Raw genomic sequence first — 17,793 nt, 5'->3', positions numbered from 1 at the left:
ATCCTCGATATTTTATTGCAGTGTTGATGCACCATGCAAGGAAAAGTTTCTATATTTTCTCTTAAGAATTCTTTAAACTTAAATTATTCAGCTAAATTTTTATGGTAAATGATGAATAAGGATGTATATTTGATATACAAATACAGTTTGTATCTGCAAGATCATATAATTTAAATATATACGGATAACTGCAAGGTCATGTAAAAATTGAAAGCTTTAATCTGTGGACATATTCTTACATTTTTACATATTGTAGTGCAGTTTTTTTTGTAGTATTTCTATTTGCTTTACATCAATATAACACTTATATCCCATATTTTAATATGTATTGACTTATGTCTTAACCACAACAATAATTTGCTTAGAAGTCCAACACACCTAAAAAAAAAAAAAAAAGAAAAGAAAATCGTTACTGTTTTTTTTTTTTTTACATATATTTCAAAATACAGAAATTGCACAGCTGTATCTCTCAAATTTGTAAATGTAAAAAAGTTGCACATCATCCTGTGGTTTCGTTGATGGTTTTTGTTATGTGCGCTTTATTGTGTCTTTTTAAAAACCCATCACTGCGGGGGCGCCCGTATAGCTCAACGCATTGAGTGGGTGACCCATGTACAGGGGCTGGTCCCCGACGCAGCGGCCGGGGTTCGATTCCCGCTCGCGGCCCTTTGCTGCATGTCTTCCCCCGACTCTTCTCTCCTGTTTCCTGTCTCTCTCTCACTGCGCCTATCTAATAAAGCCGACAAAAAGGCCAAAAAAATAACTTTAAAAAAAAAAAAAAAAAACCCATCACTGCAACCAAAAAGCGCTCTGAGACCTGGTGAATGTGTGAAATGTTCATGTAACTCCCCAGATTTTATATGCAAAAAGGATAATTGATCAATCTTATCTGGTTTCTAACCTACCACCAATCAAAAATGAATATGCAATCGTAGCGTCCGTGCTATGCTGGGCTCTAAAGGGTTAAACTGCTTCATGTCTTATTGACGTTTACTAAGCAGGTTGATATATCGGTGTGAGAATTCTATAATTTGATGAACAGACCAACAGGAACACAGAAGCAAAGTGGGCATAGTGAGGATTTATTCATGTGTTTACAGTATCTGAGCAAGTGGCAAAAAATATAAGGAACAGTTGACTCACACGGTAGGAATGAGAAACATGTGATCACAAATAGAAGTAGTGTTTGTCTCGTCTTTGTTTAGGTCTGTGTAGTGAGGACGGCGTTCGGTGTCCTGATGGGACGTGTCTATCTCCTGAACAGCGGTGTGATGGGAAGTTTCACTGCTCCGATGGCAGCGATGAGCCCATAACCTGCGGTGAGCTTGATGGAAAACACTGAAGCAACTGCTGTTTCTCATTCACAGTAATGGGATGCGATTAAATGCTTGTTGTGCGTGAACTTCTGCAATGCTCAGCCACTGATGCCTGATGTTGCGCCTCCTGCAGGTCGGATCTGCTCCATGAATAACGGTGGATGCAGCCATGTGTGCACCGATGAATCCTGGGGAGCTTTATGCTCCTGTCCTGCTGGGTTTATGCTCTCTGCTCACGGAGCAGCTTGTGAAGGTGTGTGGGGCGTGAAAATAGCACTTCAATATGGTCATTTTAACCCTCGTGTTGTCTCCTGAATACTCCCCTTGTCCTCCGCTGAGCCTCTAAAATAGAGCAGCTTCATTGAATTTGCCCCAAAAATCTATTTTACATGAAGAACCAACCTGTCATGCGTCACACACTTTGTGAATGTCTGGGTTTTATGTTCTTCAGAGGGCAGAAAGACTGTATTTAATCACTTGTTTTTATTACATCACATGTTTTAACTGTTTTCTTTACTAAAGTAGAGGTTTATTATCACTATTATTGCTGCTAAAGGTGCTGCATTGGTGTAAACATTATTTGTTTAGCAAGAGAAAGTACCAGAAATGTGTAGAAAGTAGCTTGAAACACATTTTTGAAGGGAAACAACAGTGTACTGTATACTGTACAATGCAATGGAAAACTACAAAACTCAACTCCAAAATACTCGTCTTCTCACATCTTTTGAATCTTTGCTTCCACCCACAAGGAGCAAAACCTACAACAATAATAAGAATTTCATTTTAGGAAAAGTCATCAAATTTCAAGTTGAACAGAGGTCATGTAAGGGGTTTTATGTGCTATTAAAGATGGTGGTTGGATCATTTTAGACCCCGAAGACAACACAAGGGTTAACAAAGATTGCATGACAGGAACTAAACAGAAAAACTGGTTGTGCCAAAAGACAAAACACAGCAAATACGTGACCTGCAGTCCCTCCATCGCCTCTTGTATAAGACCTTAGGAGGATTTTGTTTTTGCAGTTGTACTCATATAATTGTCTGTTTCTGAATCTTGGGCAGTTTGTTTTTGGTGCACGGTTCATGCTTGTGAAGCTAAACCTCAGCTCCCTCCTCAGATCTGGATGAATGTGCTTCTGCTCCCTGCATGCATGACTGCTATAACACCATCGGCTCCTACTACTGCAGCTGCAGGGAGGGTTTCAAACTGACTGAAGGCTCCATGTGTCTGGCTTCAGGTAATGAGGCAGAGTTTTCCTCCTTTATCCAAAGCCACAGTACACATTATCAACACGCACACACAAGTTCCACCGAGTTGTTTGGTACCAACCAGAGAAAACGTTATCAACTACAAGACAAAATGTTTTAGCACTAACTCACCTTCATGTGCTGGTGAAAGGTTCAAGTCTAGATCTCTAGTCTCAGTTGCACAGTGTGAATCCACTCTGGAATTAGTTTCATTCTCTGAGAAGATCAAATCCAGTGAATCATAATTGTCATGTTAACCGGCGACTTTGATGTTGATAATCTAGTGACAAAAGTAAGGAAGATTAGCTGATTTAAAATCAAACGGGGAGCTACTAGTTGAGCTGTTAATATCTAAATGGGAAGAATGGGAGGTTAGGGAAATAAAGGAATGATAAAATTGGCAAATATTAAACATGGGTGCTGATTTGTAGCAACAGAAAGCTAGGTTTTAAAGCATACAACCAAAAAAGTCCACCCAATGAGAGAGAGAACTGGTGAGAGAAGGAACACTACGCTTTACTTCATGTTCAAAAACATAAATAAGCTACCATATTTACCACATCTGCTAAACACCCAGTTTAAAACCAACATAGACTAAATCAAATTATGCTAAATTAAGCAACATACACATAGATGTATGTAAATATCTCCTAATACGACTGGATTGAGACGGAGACCACAGAGAGAACTAAAAGGCACATAAATACAAATGAACAAATGATCATCTGGCATGTTTAGCAGTGCAAGAAGGTTGTAGTTTGAAGTGAAATTAAACCATAGCTGCACTTTCTTGACCATATAGCGGAGCTTTTCCAGTCAAAATTTAAACAGACTTCTAACAAATAAAACTAAAAATGTGTCTGGAATGTCTTGCGTACTCATCCAGGTTCTAGCTGTTGATTTATTTTTTTCACTGTTTCAAATCTCGACACTTGTTCTTCTAGTTTATCCCCTCAACTTGAAGCGATATGTGATGTAATTCATTGGACAATATTGTCAAATAAGCGTGTCAGATTGAGTCCAGTCTAAATATTCTCATTAACTGCATCCTTTCTACTTATCCAGGTAATTCTACTCGACTGCTGATGGTGCAGAAGACGTCTATGGTGTTGCTGAATGTGAAGTCTCAACAGTTTGAAGTGATCCAGACTGCGGTGTTCGACCCGGTGGCCTTGGCATTTGATGTCGCCCGAGGGTGGTACTACTGGGCCGATAGCCGAGGCAAAATTTACAAAAGTGATGGACGGCATAGCTGGACCGCCTACACTGGTGAGTCGACCCAGAAACACTCTGGTTCTGTCTTTGCCTTCTGAAGTCTTGTTTGGAACCAGTTTGGTACATTAAACTGCAGGGTAAAACATTGTAAACAAGAATTTCCCTGACTTTTACACAGGGGAGCCTGGAATCAAAGGTCTAGCTTGCGATTGGCTGAATGGAAACCTGTTCTGGACCAATCAGAAGACAAAATCGATCTACATGCAGGCAGCGGATGGGAAAAGTTACATGACTGTGCTGAGTAAAAACATCAGCCCATCAGAGTTGGTGCTTGTTCCTGTTGAGAGGCAAGTCTGACTTTTTTTCTGCCTATATCCTACATAGGATTTATTTAATGTTACTACTCTGCTGTCTAGGGTCACTGGATGGCAACAAAAGAAAGAGTGAATGGCTGTAATTTTATTTGGTAAGAGTAGGTTCACAATAAGATACAAAAAAACCGAGGGAGTTAATGCAGATGGGTGCTACTGAAAAAAAAGAACAAAACATAAGCTAAAGTGAATTTACTCACATGCTGATGTTAACCTCCTGAAAGACAGTAAAAGATAATACAAAGGAAGATTCTAACCAAAATACAGGGCAGTAGCACTCCTATCGAACAATGAATTCTTTATATTTCTGACTATGCCAAAGATCTGCTCACTAGCACTTTGCTCACACACACAAAAAGCACATCAATCAATGTTCCTAAATCCCTAACTGGTCAATAAATGTAAGATTTTGTGGAGGAAATGTTGCTTTTATCTAGCTTTTAGTGGTTGCTAAATTCACACAAAATAAGCATTTATAGTGGATGAAGCTTGAAGAAATGTTAAAACTGAGCCACCCTGAACGCAACTCGCTCAAGAAATGATGATGCACTGAATAGCTGTGGTTCACATTCTCAGCTCCATGTTCTGGATGAACGTGGGTCCAGGCGACAGGGCGACGCTGGAGAAGTCGTGGATGGACGGATCGGACAGAAGCTCTCTGATGGTCATCACTGCTCAGTCTGCCCACAGCCTGACTGCTGACGTTGCTGCCAGGAGGCTCTACTGGATCAGCGACTTCAAGAGGGTCAGTTTCTCATAGTAAAAAGAAAGTTCTGCCAGGTCTGGATCGATATGTTTTTACTGCAGGTATGCAAATTGGAAAGCAGCTCTCATTTGTTTTGGTTATTGGATATTAACGAAGCTATTTAAAATGAATTAATGTTGCAGATTGCAGTTGTATGTGGCAGTTTAGGTGAAATGGGCTCCTTGTTAGTTTGTTGAGGCGATTTCTTGTCGTTTTACATGAAAAGGTGTATAAGTGGGGTCACCCTGGACAAATTCTGTTTTTTCAAATGTTTTTGAAGCAACCAAAAATTAACCATTCTTTAAATGTTTGTGCGTTATTTTTTAACCCCCCTATATGACAGATATCACAACTTGCAAACACTTCCTTCACCCAGTTAAGAGCCTTTCTATTCTTTATTTAGGACTTTTATTTCCTTTCCTTGCCGATTATTTTCACAGAAAGTTTAAGACGGACTGTGAGTTTTAGTTTGCACTGCTTCAATTAGTTCACATCATAGATTTTTGTTCATCATCCTGTTGTAGAAGCCAACTTCAGAATTTGTTGATATTTTACTGGATATTTAGTCCACTCTGTTAGTCACTGCATCTTCCAGCAGCTCCTCTGAAGACATTTGGGGGTTTTGCTTTACCTTCCTGCCCAACAGACGTCTAGTTTTATCTAATTTCTTGGATCTTCCCTCTTTGTTAATACTATTTCAGATCAGAAGCCCAGCCTGTTTGTTACAATAATCAAATCAATCAAACATCTTTTATCTGCCTAGAAGTAAATGCTTAGTTGAATTGAACCTTTCTTAATGACTTCAAGTTTATTTAAATCATTTCTACTACAATCTTTCTGCACATTCACTATGAATTTTGGACACATTTCCTGTTCTGCTTCATGTACCGGTTATTGATTAGTTCCATTCAGTCCATAGAGACGGTGAAGATGGATGGGACTGGCCGTTATTCTTTGGCAGGAGTGTTCAGCAGAAGACCGGCTCTGAGCCTCACAGTCTTTGAAAGTTCGTTCTACTGGGTTGATGACAAAGGACTGTGGCAGACGCCACAGAACCGGCCCAGCGAGAGGAAATTTATCTGGAAAGCTGAACTGCCACTAATAGCCGTTTACCACGAACTCCAGCAGCCTGAAGGTACTTAATGGATTTAATGTTAGTCTGCAATGTTGTTGGTTAATCACAGTATTTCTTTGCTTTTTAGGTTATGACACTCTTCATATGCAGAAGTTATATTGATTTTAAACACAGAACCAATCTGCAGTATAAGTTGTAGTTATCTTGTCTTTGAGGAGGATTACGTCTCTGACATAATGAGAGTAAAAAATATTTAAATACTTTGACAATATGGTGTAAATGCATCTTTCTTGGTTTTGTCCTTGTTTGTTTTATACCTAACGGTGCTTATATTCTAAAATATGTTGTCCTCAGGTACTTCTGTTTGTGGGAAGGTTCAGTGTCAGCTCTGCCAGCTGACTAAAGGCAACCCTGTTGGCTTCACCTGCGCTTGTCCAGACTCTCAAGTACTTCTGCCTGACGGAATGTGTGAATGTAGGTTGACCAAAAGTTTAATTTTCCCATTACAAATGCACTTTTTCTTCTTCTTTTTGTTTTTTTTGAAGACACATAGCATAGTTTCCCTAACAAGGGCATTCACTGACTTGTCATTAGCAGTGGTTTTATTAAGGCACTGTTCCCTTTTAAATTCTAGATAAATACTGATTCCAGTGTCTTCATTTAGGAAATGGTTTTAAAGCTTCAGTTTTCCCTGTCAGTCTCTTGCTTTTATTTGACTAAGGTTTTGACTTCAGTGAGTCCCAATATTTCTTTTTTGTTCTGCAGATCCTCGGTTTGTATACGGCACCATTACAAGCATCGAGTTGTTGGAGTTCAGAGGCAGAGAGTCCACTAAAACCCAGCTGTTTACCACTGATGACGCCGTCCTGTCATTTGACCTGGACTGGTACAGAGACTGGTTGTACTGGACCAATCAAACTGGGCACATCCAGCGCACCAGTCTAACCCAGGTCAAGACTGAGGTGATCCCAACACCGCTGCCAGGTTAGCACTTTGAGTTTTCCTCCATTTGTGATGATGTCTTTTAAATAATTGCTAAATTAATCATTAATGAATTGAGTTTCCACACTAGATCAGCCAGTTACTGTCAACACACTTTCGTCTGACTTATTGCTTTATTCATTTCTAGTTTGTCTGATCACTGTTGACCAGAGGAGCGGAAGCCTTTTTTGGGTGTCCTGTGACCAAAACATCATTGGCACCTCCCGAGCTGATAATTACAACCCTGGACAGCTGTACCAAACGACTAAGGAGATTCAAAACCTGTATCTGGACTGGATGAGGGGCGGGATGTTCTGGCTGGAGGACGAGCGAATCCTCAGCATGAGCACGTTGGGAGGTGAAGCTAAAGAGCTGCTGCACATCACAGGAGGATTCACAGGGAACATCGCCTTCGACCTCAGGGCCAGCAGTCTGCTCTGGAACTCCAGAAGGGCAGGTTGGTTTCATCCACAGACCACAGTGATGGGAACTGGTTTTGCTTGCTCACATGTCTTACTAGACTAGACAGAGCTTGAAGCTATGAGAAGCTTTCTGTAGATGACTAGAGGCATACTTTGGAGCAAAATATTGGCACTTTGCATCTTTTTAGAGGGTAGATTTAATCTTACCAATATGTAGACAGTGTTGATTTCAAGAGATTTATTTGTGTTGTACCAAAAGTCCCTATTTTGCTGCCAATTTTTACATGCTGCACACCTGTTGTGACTCTTTTAACAGGTCTGTCTACGATGAGTTTGCTGCCAGGGAACAGCCACCGAGCTGGAAGAAGGTGGAACATTTCCGGCTCCGTCGCAGCCGCCTTTGAGCCCTTCCTGTTGTCCATTTCTGATGACACAATGACTCTGTGGGATCTGCGAAACGGGAGCCCTATTCAGGAAGTAACCGTGAAAGAACCAGTGTTGAGTGTCATCGCTGCACTCAAGAACATTCGAAAAGGTCAGACAACGTTTATTGGTTACAGAGGAAAATAAGTTATTGACTTCCTTTTGTGTTTGGAAATAAACATTATTTAGCAGGTAAAGTAGAATTTTCTCAAAAGATCCAGCTTAGAGAGAATTTAAAATGCAATTTAGAAGGTTTCTTACTCAGTGTGAATTATGAAAATTTTGCTCTTTTATTTTTATCATTAATCCCATTATTTTATCTTTCCATAGTTCCCAGTGCTCCTCTCTGCCACGAACCATCTCTGTTGTGTCGACATTCGTCAGTCTGCCTCTCACAAACCCAGCTGTGTGACGGCAAAAAGGACTGCCCTGAAGGCGATGATGAGGAGTTTTGTGTTGGCACATGTCCATCTCAAGGTAAAATGTCAATCTGATATTAGATTTCTTATTATAACGGACATTACAGCTCCAAAATCTCAATGTGAGTTGGAAAGAGATGCACCACTGATATATTAATAAGCTGAATTTTCTATCTCATTTCCAGAGGATTTCAAGTGCAAGGACCAGAGAAGCTGCATCTCCAAAGATCTTGTTTGCGATGGTCGCTCTCATTGCCACGATGGCTCAGATGAAGTCGATTGTTCGGCTGTGTCGTCTGCTGTACCTCAGCTGAGCGTCCTGAAATGTCACATTGGCTCAAAGCCGTGCAGAGATGGAACAGAGTGCGTTTTATACAGTCATTTGTGTGATGGAGAGAAGGACTGTCAGGATGGATCAGATGAGCTGGAGTGTGGTGAGTTTCAGCTACTAATGGAAATAAAACTAACTTGGCATTTCCAGTAAAATAGTTGACAATTTAAGTCTTGTTTTGGCTTAAGTTCATTATGCGATGCCTGCTGTGTCTTTTTAGATGATCAGCAACAGTCCACGATTACCACCAAACCAAACACTGATCCATCAAATGAATCTCCTGCTACCAAACCTCCTGCTCCGACTCTGCCGCCCTGCAGGAGTCCCTCTGTCCTCTGTCCTTCCTCTACTGTTCACATATGCATTTCTCCGAGCCAGTTTTGCAACGGACGTAAAGACTGTCCTGATGGCTTTGATGAAAAGAGCTGCGTGAAAAGATGTCGCTCGAAAAGTAAGACACAAATCAGGAATTCCACACGTTTAGCATCGGTTAACATTTAAAAATTAAGGTTGTGAACAAGAGTTTACGTACATTTATAAAGACTGTGTGCAGTATAATATGGCAGTCTTAAGTTTCCGCTGACTCTGATAACATCATTTTTTATCATGAAATCTTTTAATCTTTGCTCCAAAAAACAATCTTTCCTAAATGTATTATTCATCTTTTGGAAATATGATCAAATCTACTGGGTTAAAATGTACATACAGCAACTTGAGTTTTGCCTCTAACTTCTTGTGGATGACTAGAATACAAAAAACTAAACCTGTCCTCTAGAATAGGCACCTTAAGGCTCAACTGAAGTTTACTGTTGATCACATGAACAAAGAAAAGGCCTTCTGGAGGAAAGTTCTGTCAGATGAAATAAAAATGGTGGTGTTATTATTTCTCTGGGGATGTTTTGCTTCCAGTGGATTTGGTGTTTTCCACAAAGTAAATGGAATAATGAAGTAGAATTACCTCCAAATTGTTCAGGAAAACCTTAAATCATCAGCCAGAAACACACAACCAAAGCGGAAGTGCAGATGAAGGCTAAAATTCAGGCTTTAGACTGGTCATCCCAAAGTCCTGACTTAAACCCCATCAAGAACCTTGCAACCAGAAGATTGCCAGAAACTTGTGACCAAAAGCATCTAGTTGAGGTGAAAATGTCCATTAAACATTTGCTGTATGTATATTTCTGACCCAGCAGATTTAGTCATATTTCCAGAGGGCCTATAATAAATGTATGAAAGAACCTAAATTTATGATTGTTCTTTTGTGACAGAGGTTTCATTGATTTCAACATGGACGATTATGTCCTAGGAGTCATTGGAAACTCAGGGCTGCCATGATGTAGTCTTCGCAAGTGTTTGTAAACTTTTCCACAGTTGTTCTGATCGCTCTTTGATGGTTTGATTAACCTGAGCTTATTTCACCTGTTTTATTCAAGACGATTTTCGCTGCAAAGACCGTCGGAGCTGCGTTTCCAAGAGCCTCGTTTGTGACGGTCGAGCTCATTGCCATGATGGCTCAGATGAAGCTAACTGTCGGAGTGTAGCTCCTCCTACTCCTCAAAAAAACACCTTGAAATGTCGCTTTGGCTCCAAACTCTGCAGAGACAGGACTGAATGTGTCCTCATGAGTCACGTTTGTGATGGAGAGAGAGACTGTGAAGATGGATCAGATGAAGATGAATGTAGTGAGTTTTCATCCGAGGAGTATTGTTTTACCAGCAATAAATATTAATACAGAGGATCGGAATTTGTTGCTAATAATTCGACAATGATATATTTTCATTTTAAGATGATTTTAACTTTTGCTGGTTGTTGGTGTCACCTTTCTAGATGTTGCAGAGAGTGCTCCTGTTCTTGTGGAAGTTTTAAATGAATCTCCAGCACCTCTGAAGACATTTACTCGGCTTCCTATCATGCCGTCTTGCACCAGCCCTTCAGTTCTGTGTCCAGGTTCTTCTTTATGCATCAACCCAGCACAGATCTGTGATGGAAAGAAAGACTGTCCTGATGGATCTGATGAGAACTGTGTGAAAAAATGTCCTTCTGCAAGTAAGTAGTTCACAACTATGACCGGCTTTAATGTGAAACGAAGCGTACAAGCTGACTGTTTTAATCTGTTTATATGAAATTTTTTTATATATTCTTTTTGTTGAAATTTAATTTTCAACAAATGTGTCACTATAAACAAGTGGCGATGTCAAATAACATGACACTGATTATACTTATTGTGCAATTTTGAGCTATGCAGCGCAGACTGGATGCAGTTCCATTCATGTCTTTGAATCTTCTTGTACCCTCCATAGCTGACTTTCTCTGCAAAGACCGTCGGAGCTGCATCCCAAACAGTGTTGTTTGTGACGGTCGAGCTCATTGTCACGATGGTTCAGATGAAGCCGACTGTCCCAGCGTAGCTCCTCCTGCAGCACTGAAAAATGTCCTGAAATGTCGCAAGGGCTCAAAGCCGTGCAGAGATGGAACAGCATGTGTTTTGTACCTTCATGTGTGTGATGGAGAGGAGGACTGTAAGGATGGATCAGATGAACTGGGATGTGGTGAGTTTTTGAATACACACATTGGGGAAAAAATTCAGTTTGTTTTTGTTTGCAAGAAAACGTAAAAACTGAGAATTTACATTTAGAATTGTGGTTTTGCAATGAGATATTCTTGAAATACTAACATAACTATGCTATTTAGTTTAACTTCACATTGTGATTCATATTGTGTCTTCAAGATGCCGAACAAGAGTCCGCAGTTACCACCAAACCAAACACTGATCCATCAAATGAATCTCCTGCTACCAAACCTCCTGCTCTGACTCTGCCGCCCTGCAGGAGTCCCTCTGTCCTCTGTCCTTCCTCTACTGTTCACATATGCATTTCTCCAAGCCAGTTTTGCAACGGACGTAAAGACTGTCCTGATGGCTTTGATGAAAAGAGCTGCGTGAAAAGATGTCCTTCAAAAAGTAAGCCACAAACCAGGAATATGTGTTTTGTTTTTTTTTTTAATTTAATTTCCACATGTTACGCATCTGGATTCCTCAGAAGTTTATTTTGAAAATGAAGTACACCCAATAGATCTGACTCAGTCTTGGGACTGTGTTTTACCTCCCAGGTGATTTTCGCTGCAAAGACCGTCGGAGCTGCGTTTCCAAGAGCCTCGTCTGTGACGGTCGAGCTCATTGCCATGATGGCTCAGATGAAGCTAACTGTCCGAGTGTAGCTCCTCCTACTCCTCAAAAAAACACCCTGAAATGCCGCTTTGGCTCCACGCTCTGCCGAGACGGGACTGAATGTGTTTTAATGACTCACGTTTGTGATGGAGAGAGAGACTGTGAAGATGGATCGGATGAAGACGAATGCAGTGAGTGTCTTATTTGTGGAAATTTTACCTGTATAAATTGGAATACATGTGAAGATACTTTGGAAGAAGCTGAACCTGTTGTGACTGAAGTGTTCAGAACTTGTGCAGTAATCAAAACTCCTAATGAGGCACTCTTACATTATTTAAATACATGTGTTAGTTTCATATCAGTGAGTCAATATATCAGTTAATTTGGAGGGCATTATAAATAAGCAAGATTGAATCAAGAATCTAGATTTTGCAATGTCAAAGATATCCATGGTTTGTGCCCATAACTCCAGAAAAATTGAACACATGCTTGTTCTTGAGGCAACAATATTGATCTGAAAATCTGATGAAAAGCCCCTGATGTTTTTAAGTGCATTTAACTCCGGCTTTTATGATTTGTAGGTCCTTTAGAGATAACTTCCACAGAAAATCCCCGCTTAAATGAACCCCGTTCACCAACCAAGCCGTCCTGTACCAGTCCTTCATTCCAGTGTCCAGATTCGACCTCATGCATCAACCCATCACAGATATGTGATGGAAAAAAGGACTGCCCTGATGGCTCTGATGAGAACTGTGTGGAAAAATGTGCTTATGAGAGTAAGTTGGTATCGGCTGATAGTTTTCTCTGAAGTGTTGTGTTAGTTTTGTGTGATGTTTGATGGATTCCTTCCTCCACAGCTGACTTTGTCTGCATGGACCGTAGGAGCTGCATCTCCAGGAATCTGATCTGTGACGGTCGCCCTCATTGCCACGACGGCTCTGACGAACTCAACTGTCTGGATGCGACTTCTCTTGCATCTCGGGCAAACGTGTTGAAGTGCCGTATGGGCTCAAGGCCATGCAGTGATGGCACAGAGTGTGTTTTGTACAGCCACGTATGTGACGGAGAGAATGACTGCATGGACGGATCTGATGAAAAGGGATGCCGTGAAACCTGCAGCAAAGGTTGTTTCACTTTACACTCCTCAACGTTTAGATAAATCTTGAAGATTTCATACTAAACTCATAAAAGAAATGTTCACATTTTATTGTGCTTTACCCTGAAGTTAAGCTCAATCAGTCACTCTGCACTGTAAATGAGTTATTTACTTCCAGGTGAGTTTCAGTGCTTCCATGGGAAAATGTGCATCCCTGAAGCTCAGGTGTGCGATGGGAAACCGCAGTGTCGGGACCGGTCTGATGAACTGAACTGCCGGGAACGATCCAAGAGTTGTGACCATCGTTGTAGCGACGGCAACCGCTGCATCCCAAAAAAGTTCCTGTGTGACGGAGAGAGAGACTGCCCGGATGGCTCAGATGAAGTGGGCTGTGGTGAGTCCTCAGAGTAGGATTCATTCATCCTTTATAGAAGCTACCAGTGGAAGGTCGAACACTGGAAAGAGGGCTGTACTGGTTTTTAGGGCTTTGAAGGTTCAGTAACCTTTGAGTATAGCTTTATGAGTGAATGGGATGAGAGAGAGAGAGAGATAAAGACAAAAATCAGACTCTAAGGATTTTAAATGACAGCCGTAGCCCCGAAATACGAATTTGCCATCATATCCTCCTGAGACCCAGCCCATTCATTTATGTTCTCTGTACTGGACATTTGTTTTTGTTCTGTGTCTTTTGAATTATTTGAGCTCCCCTACTAAATCCTGATGTGTTCAATACAGGACATCCTCTGTTATTAATGATATCTCATGATTGGGTGGGAAAATGGGAACTTTGTTTTCATGCTGAGATAAAATGGAGACTTAAGCAAAACTCTGCTGCCAGGAAAAGAGAAAAGTTCAGTCAAATATTGTTAAGATGTTATTTTATTTTACTTATGGTAATGATATATTTTCTTGTTTATGTACATGCCAGGAATTATAAATTGAAGACGGAATTCAGTTAAACTTTTGGTCAAGAAAAATTGTAGCCCCTCCAAAAAGGCAATAAAAATAATAAAAAGGGTTAAATTTTTAAAGATGCTTTTTTTCCCCCCTTGGTTCTCAGGATGATATGCAGGTAGCATGACAGTTAGCCACAACTGGCAACCTAACATTATAAGTTGTTAGCATGCAGGTTGCACCAACATCAGCCATAAAAGAACATTTTAGCAGTGAAAAGACGTCTATTCTGTTTCTTAAAGGTAGTTTGCAAATCCGACATTTGACTTTTTTTGGAGTCGCGTTTGCAAATTTGGACGCTATTCCATGTACTTGACCTTTTTTAGATGTCTTGTAAGGTAGTTGTAACTTGTTAGCCTGCCTTCTGGTCACGTGTTACTGCCCTAATCTGAGAACTGTATTAACATTGATGCATGTGATGATGCAATTAATAAGGCTGAGTTTTTATGTCTTATTTCAGAGTGTAATTAGTGAAATGCAGCATTTAAATATGAATTTGGACATAGATTGCCATAGCAACAGTCAAAGCTTTTGAAACTGCAATAGTAGAAGAACGTAATGAAACCAGTTTAGTACCAATACACGTTTACCCATTTTTATTGGCATATTTGTTTTGTGATGTTCAACAGTTTTAATCAGTTTAACCAATCCTGTTTTTTCAGACCCGGTTACTGCAGCGACAGAGTCTCCTGGTCTCACCTCACCTTGCATCAGTCCATCAGTTCTCTGTCCAGGTTCATCACTGTGCATCTCTCAGAATCAGCTGTGTGATGGACAAAGAGACTGTCCTGATGGGTTTGATGAAAACAACTGTGTGGTCCAATGTCAAAACCCAGGTTAGTTCAGAAATCACCATAAGGCAGCAGAAGTCCTCATAAAGGAGGCTAATGGAGGGAGAGAATGTTTCATTTTGATTCTTCACTCATAATCATGTTACTGTTCTGCAGTCGGTAATTTTATAAGACAGAGTTTCAGGGTAGATATCATTGACTCCTTCCTTTTCTCCATCAGATGACTTCTTGTGTGGCGACCAGAGAAAGTGTATCCCCAGGAAGGAAGTGTGTGACGGTCGCGCCCACTGTGCCGACAGCTCAGATGAGAAGCAGTGTCAAACAGCTGTTTCTACTGCCACATGTAAGCCAAGAAGAAAAATACAGCATCACAGTGATAAGTGCAAGGTGTAGATACAATCCAAGAAAACCTTTACTGATCTGTCAGCACAGTTTTCCTTCTAACTATCCAAATACACCATAAAAACTCATACTTATGTACTTGGTGTCTACCTTTATAGATAATAGCCTAATAGCAACCCCCTGGTAACATCCAACCTACTTACACAAACACTGGTTTAACCAACTGCCAAGCAACATGCTACCAAGCCCAACCAAACATGACATTTTTTCAGATATCAAGTTCACACAACTTCTCCTATGAAAAGCTAAGCTGGCTACCCTTATTTGATGCATAATTTTCTCTCTGCCAAGCCTCCAACAATGTGCCCAATGCCAGATCAGTGCCTTTGAAGTGCCGCCGAGGCTTCAAGCTTTGTAAAGACGGCCTGGATTGTATCATGTACAGCCATCTGTGTGACGGAGAGAAGGACTGCCAGGACGGCTCAGACGAAGAGGGATGTGCTACTCTGTGCAAAGCAGGTTTGTTTTGTCCATTGAGTTGGGAGAAAGTTTCAAAAGTGAAGGTAAAATGTAGAGAAACATTACTGATCTGGTTTATCAAAGTTAGTTGTGGGGGACAAATATTTATCTTTGAGATCTCTTTTTTTCCTCCACAGGTGAGTTCCAGTGTTCTCACGGGAAGAAATGCATCCCACAGGAGCGGGTGTGTGACGGACACTACGACTGCCAGGACCGATCCGATGAAATGGATTGTTCAAAGCTGGTCGAGGGCTGCCATCACCTCTGTGACGGCAAAACTCGCTGCATCCCAGACACCTTCCTGTGTGACGGAGAGAGAGACTGTGCTGATGGGTCAGATGAAGAAAAGTGTGGTGGGTGACTTTGTGAACTTAGTTTATTGATCAAATTTGCTTTACAAACCGTACATGATATCCATGTTTCCAGGTTTGGTGGCCTGTGAGGCTCACCAGTATCGCTGTGCTAGCGGTCAGTGTGTGTCAGAGGGTCTGAGGTGTGATGGATACGCCGACTGCAGCGATCGCTCCGATGAGGCGGACTGCCAAAGACCCCCTCGCTGCCCGTCGCAGCTCCGATGCCCACACAGCCACGAGTGTTTGCAGAAAGAGTGGCTCTGTGACGGCGAGGACGACTGCAAAGACGGATCAGATGAGAAGGTGGGGAAGGAGAACGGTTAAGGCAAGAATTAAGGGGTCCCTAAACATAATCTAATGCAGGGGTGTTAAACATGCGGCCCATGGGCCAAAAGTGGTCCTCCAGAGGGTCCAATCCGTTCCTCAAAGTGTAAAAATTACAGAGAAGACATTAACTGCAATTTCTTAATTTGTAAAATTATAAATTATAATTTTTATACCATGACAAGTTGTTTTGATCATAAAGTAAAATACTAGATTGTTCATTGTTCTTTTGTCATTTTGTGTCTAATTTTTGTTATATTTTGTTTTGTTTTTTCTGACTTTTGTCGTTTGTTTTGTGTTTTTGTCATTTTGTTTCTGGTTTTTGTGTTTCCTTTTTGTCTTGCTTGTGTTTTTTGTCCATTTTTTGTTGTTTGCGTCTCTCTTTTGTCATTTTTGGTCTAATTTGTGTAATTTTTTGTCTCATTTTTGTCGTTTGTCTATTTTTTGGTCCCTTTGTAACTTTTTTGTCTAATTTTTTTTGTCTTTTTTTTTCATGTCTTTTGTCTCATTTTGTGTTTCGTGTGTCTCATTTTTGTCATTTTGTCTCATTTTTATATTTGGTCTTGTTTTCATTTTTTTGTCCAACTTTTGTCATTTTGATTTGAAATTGAATTTATTTTGCTTCAGAAATTTCAGCTTGTTCATAATGTTTTGTAACAAAAAAAACTAATTCCCTAAATGTGGACATTTTCAGAGTGTAGTTTTTTTACACTAAAACAAAAGGAAAAAGTGGAGTTGTGGTTATTTATAGGCTATTAAGCTGTGATTTTACTGCTCCGGCCCACTTGGGATCATATTGGGCTGAATGTGGAACCTGAACTCAAATGAATTTGATCTAACGGTTCCAATTTGTATCCAGAACTGCAACACTCCTCCAGCAAAGTGCAGGGAATACCAGTGGCAGTGTGGAGATGGCAGTCAGTGCATTCCTCTTTCCTGGAGGTGTGATGGGAAGAAGGACTGTTACAACGGCAGGGACGAGGACAAATGTGAGCATTCCTAAATATTCACCACTGTTAAGCTCCTGAACAGTGTGTGAAATACTATTACACTGTGGCTCTCAGGGAGGACTCACTTCTCTCACCTTGTCATGCACAAATATGCCGTTTATAAAGCACTTAGCTTTGCTGTTACTAGACATTGTTCCTAAGAATAAGAATAAGAAAGCAGATGGAAAGTAGTCGCTTCTTTGGGAATTTCAACACCACAGAGGCAGGGAGGGCGAGACTCAGCAAAACTAGTACACTATGTTGGTAGAAAGTATGTTCAATGAAAACTATTTTCTGTTTTCAAAAGTCAGGAAGGAAATTCAAGTCCTTTTTTGAAATAAATGTATCTCTGGATTTTGAAATCAAGCTAAAATGACTATTCTGATTTTATTCTTAAAGTTTCAGTCCTTAAAAACGTGGTCAGAAATGACAGATGCAAAATTCCTGAAGTATTTGATTTAGCTTTTATATATTGGTATCCTTTCTAGTAAGAAAATTGTTATAGAAGGGTATTTTCATCATTCCTGCTGTCTAATTTTCCTTAGCTAATTTCCCAGTTTTGCATAAAAATGACGGACTTTTTTGAAAAGAGCCTCGTATAAAAAACCTTTTTCAAATTTTGTTGAAGTGTTAAAAACATACATATGAGATGCCCACTTTCCAGTGCTGTAAAAATGAATTTTTTAGTCTCAGACGTGTGCCAGTGTAACAACTGA

At 40.4% G+C, this 17,793-nt stretch overlaps 1 protein-coding gene across 1 annotated transcript in view; it reads left to right on the top strand.

The window, feature by feature from the left end:
• si:dkey-88l16.3 (low-density lipoprotein receptor-related protein 2) overlaps positions 1-17,793 on the top strand; it is a 34,308-nt gene that overhangs the window by 3,838 nt on the left and 12,677 nt on the right. The window contains exons 4-31 of the mRNA XM_023265940.3: positions 1,206-1,319; positions 1,450-1,569; positions 2,435-2,554; positions 3,630-3,833; positions 3,958-4,126; positions 4,727-4,895; positions 5,808-6,030; positions 6,325-6,444; positions 6,736-6,954; positions 7,100-7,408; positions 7,690-7,908; positions 8,127-8,273; positions 8,401-8,649; positions 8,767-8,997; positions 9,977-10,225; positions 10,371-10,589; positions 10,844-11,092; positions 11,272-11,502; positions 11,652-11,900; positions 12,291-12,485; positions 12,567-12,833; positions 12,984-13,199; positions 14,422-14,595; positions 14,771-14,893; positions 15,244-15,411; positions 15,549-15,764; positions 15,838-16,067; positions 16,948-17,077. Coding sequence (XP_023121708.2) covers positions 1,206-1,319; positions 1,450-1,569; positions 2,435-2,554; positions 3,630-3,833; positions 3,958-4,126; positions 4,727-4,895; positions 5,808-6,030; positions 6,325-6,444; positions 6,736-6,954; positions 7,100-7,408; positions 7,690-7,908; positions 8,127-8,273; positions 8,401-8,649; positions 8,767-8,997; positions 9,977-10,225; positions 10,371-10,589; positions 10,844-11,092; positions 11,272-11,502; positions 11,652-11,900; positions 12,291-12,485; positions 12,567-12,833; positions 12,984-13,199; positions 14,422-14,595; positions 14,771-14,893; positions 15,244-15,411; positions 15,549-15,764; positions 15,838-16,067; positions 16,948-17,077 — 5,529 coding nt within the window. The remainder of the gene's footprint in view (positions 1-1,205; positions 1,320-1,449; positions 1,570-2,434; positions 2,555-3,629; positions 3,834-3,957; positions 4,127-4,726; positions 4,896-5,807; positions 6,031-6,324; positions 6,445-6,735; positions 6,955-7,099; positions 7,409-7,689; positions 7,909-8,126; positions 8,274-8,400; positions 8,650-8,766; positions 8,998-9,976; positions 10,226-10,370; positions 10,590-10,843; positions 11,093-11,271; positions 11,503-11,651; positions 11,901-12,290; positions 12,486-12,566; positions 12,834-12,983; positions 13,200-14,421; positions 14,596-14,770; positions 14,894-15,243; positions 15,412-15,548; positions 15,765-15,837; positions 16,068-16,947; positions 17,078-17,793) is intronic.

This window comes from Amphiprion ocellaris, chromosome 17 (assembly GCF_022539595.1).
Source record: "Amphiprion ocellaris isolate individual 3 ecotype Okinawa chromosome 17, ASM2253959v1, whole genome shotgun sequence".
NCBI lineage: Eukaryota > Metazoa > Chordata > Actinopteri > Pomacentridae > Amphiprion > Amphiprion ocellaris.
Note: the sequence above shows the minus strand (reverse complement) of the source record. Positions and strands in the feature narration are given on the sequence as shown.